The 398-nt window shown below is 59.5% G+C and overlaps 1 protein-coding gene across 1 annotated transcript in view; it reads left to right on the plus strand.

Moving 5' to 3' along the window:
* Positions 1-71: 71 nt before the first annotated feature.
* EMH_0098580 (uncharacterized protein) overlaps positions 72-398 on the plus strand; it is a gene marked incomplete at both ends in the record, with an annotated part of 886 nt that continues 559 nt past the window's right edge. Inside the window, 1 exon segment of the mRNA XM_013493991.1 lies at positions 72-353. Coding sequence (XP_013349445.1) covers positions 72-353 — 282 coding nt within the window.

The raw sequence follows: 398 nt of genomic DNA on the forward strand, positions 1-398 counted from the left end.
TTTGGGAGCAGCAACAGCAGCAGCAGCATTTCCTTCAACAGCAGCAGCAGCAACCGCTGCTTCAAGAGCACATGCAGCAACCCTTGCTGCAACAGCAGGTGCAGCAGCATTTGATGCAGCAAAGAGAGCAGGAGCAAATGTTGGCGGTGCAAGAGCCGAAGCAGGTAGTGCGCGGTGATAACGAGCAGCAGGCGATGCAAGGAGAGGAGCAGCAGGGGCCGCAGCAGGAGGAGCGCGAACGGCAGGGTGAGCGGCGTAAGCGGAAGCGGAAACAGCAAGAGGAACCGGAGCCATCGGAGGAAGAGCAACAGCAGCAGTTGCAGCCTGTCGATCCGCTCGCGGGGCAGTCAATGGTAGATGAATGGATTGAACCGGAGTCGCCGAGCCCTGAGTTGCCC

The sequence above is a fragment of the Eimeria mitis genome, genomic scaffold (assembly GCF_000499745.2).
Source record: "Eimeria mitis Houghton genomic scaffold, Emh_scaff10001, whole genome shotgun sequence".
NCBI classification, from domain to species: Eukaryota; Apicomplexa; class Conoidasida; order Eucoccidiorida; family Eimeriidae; genus Eimeria; species Eimeria mitis.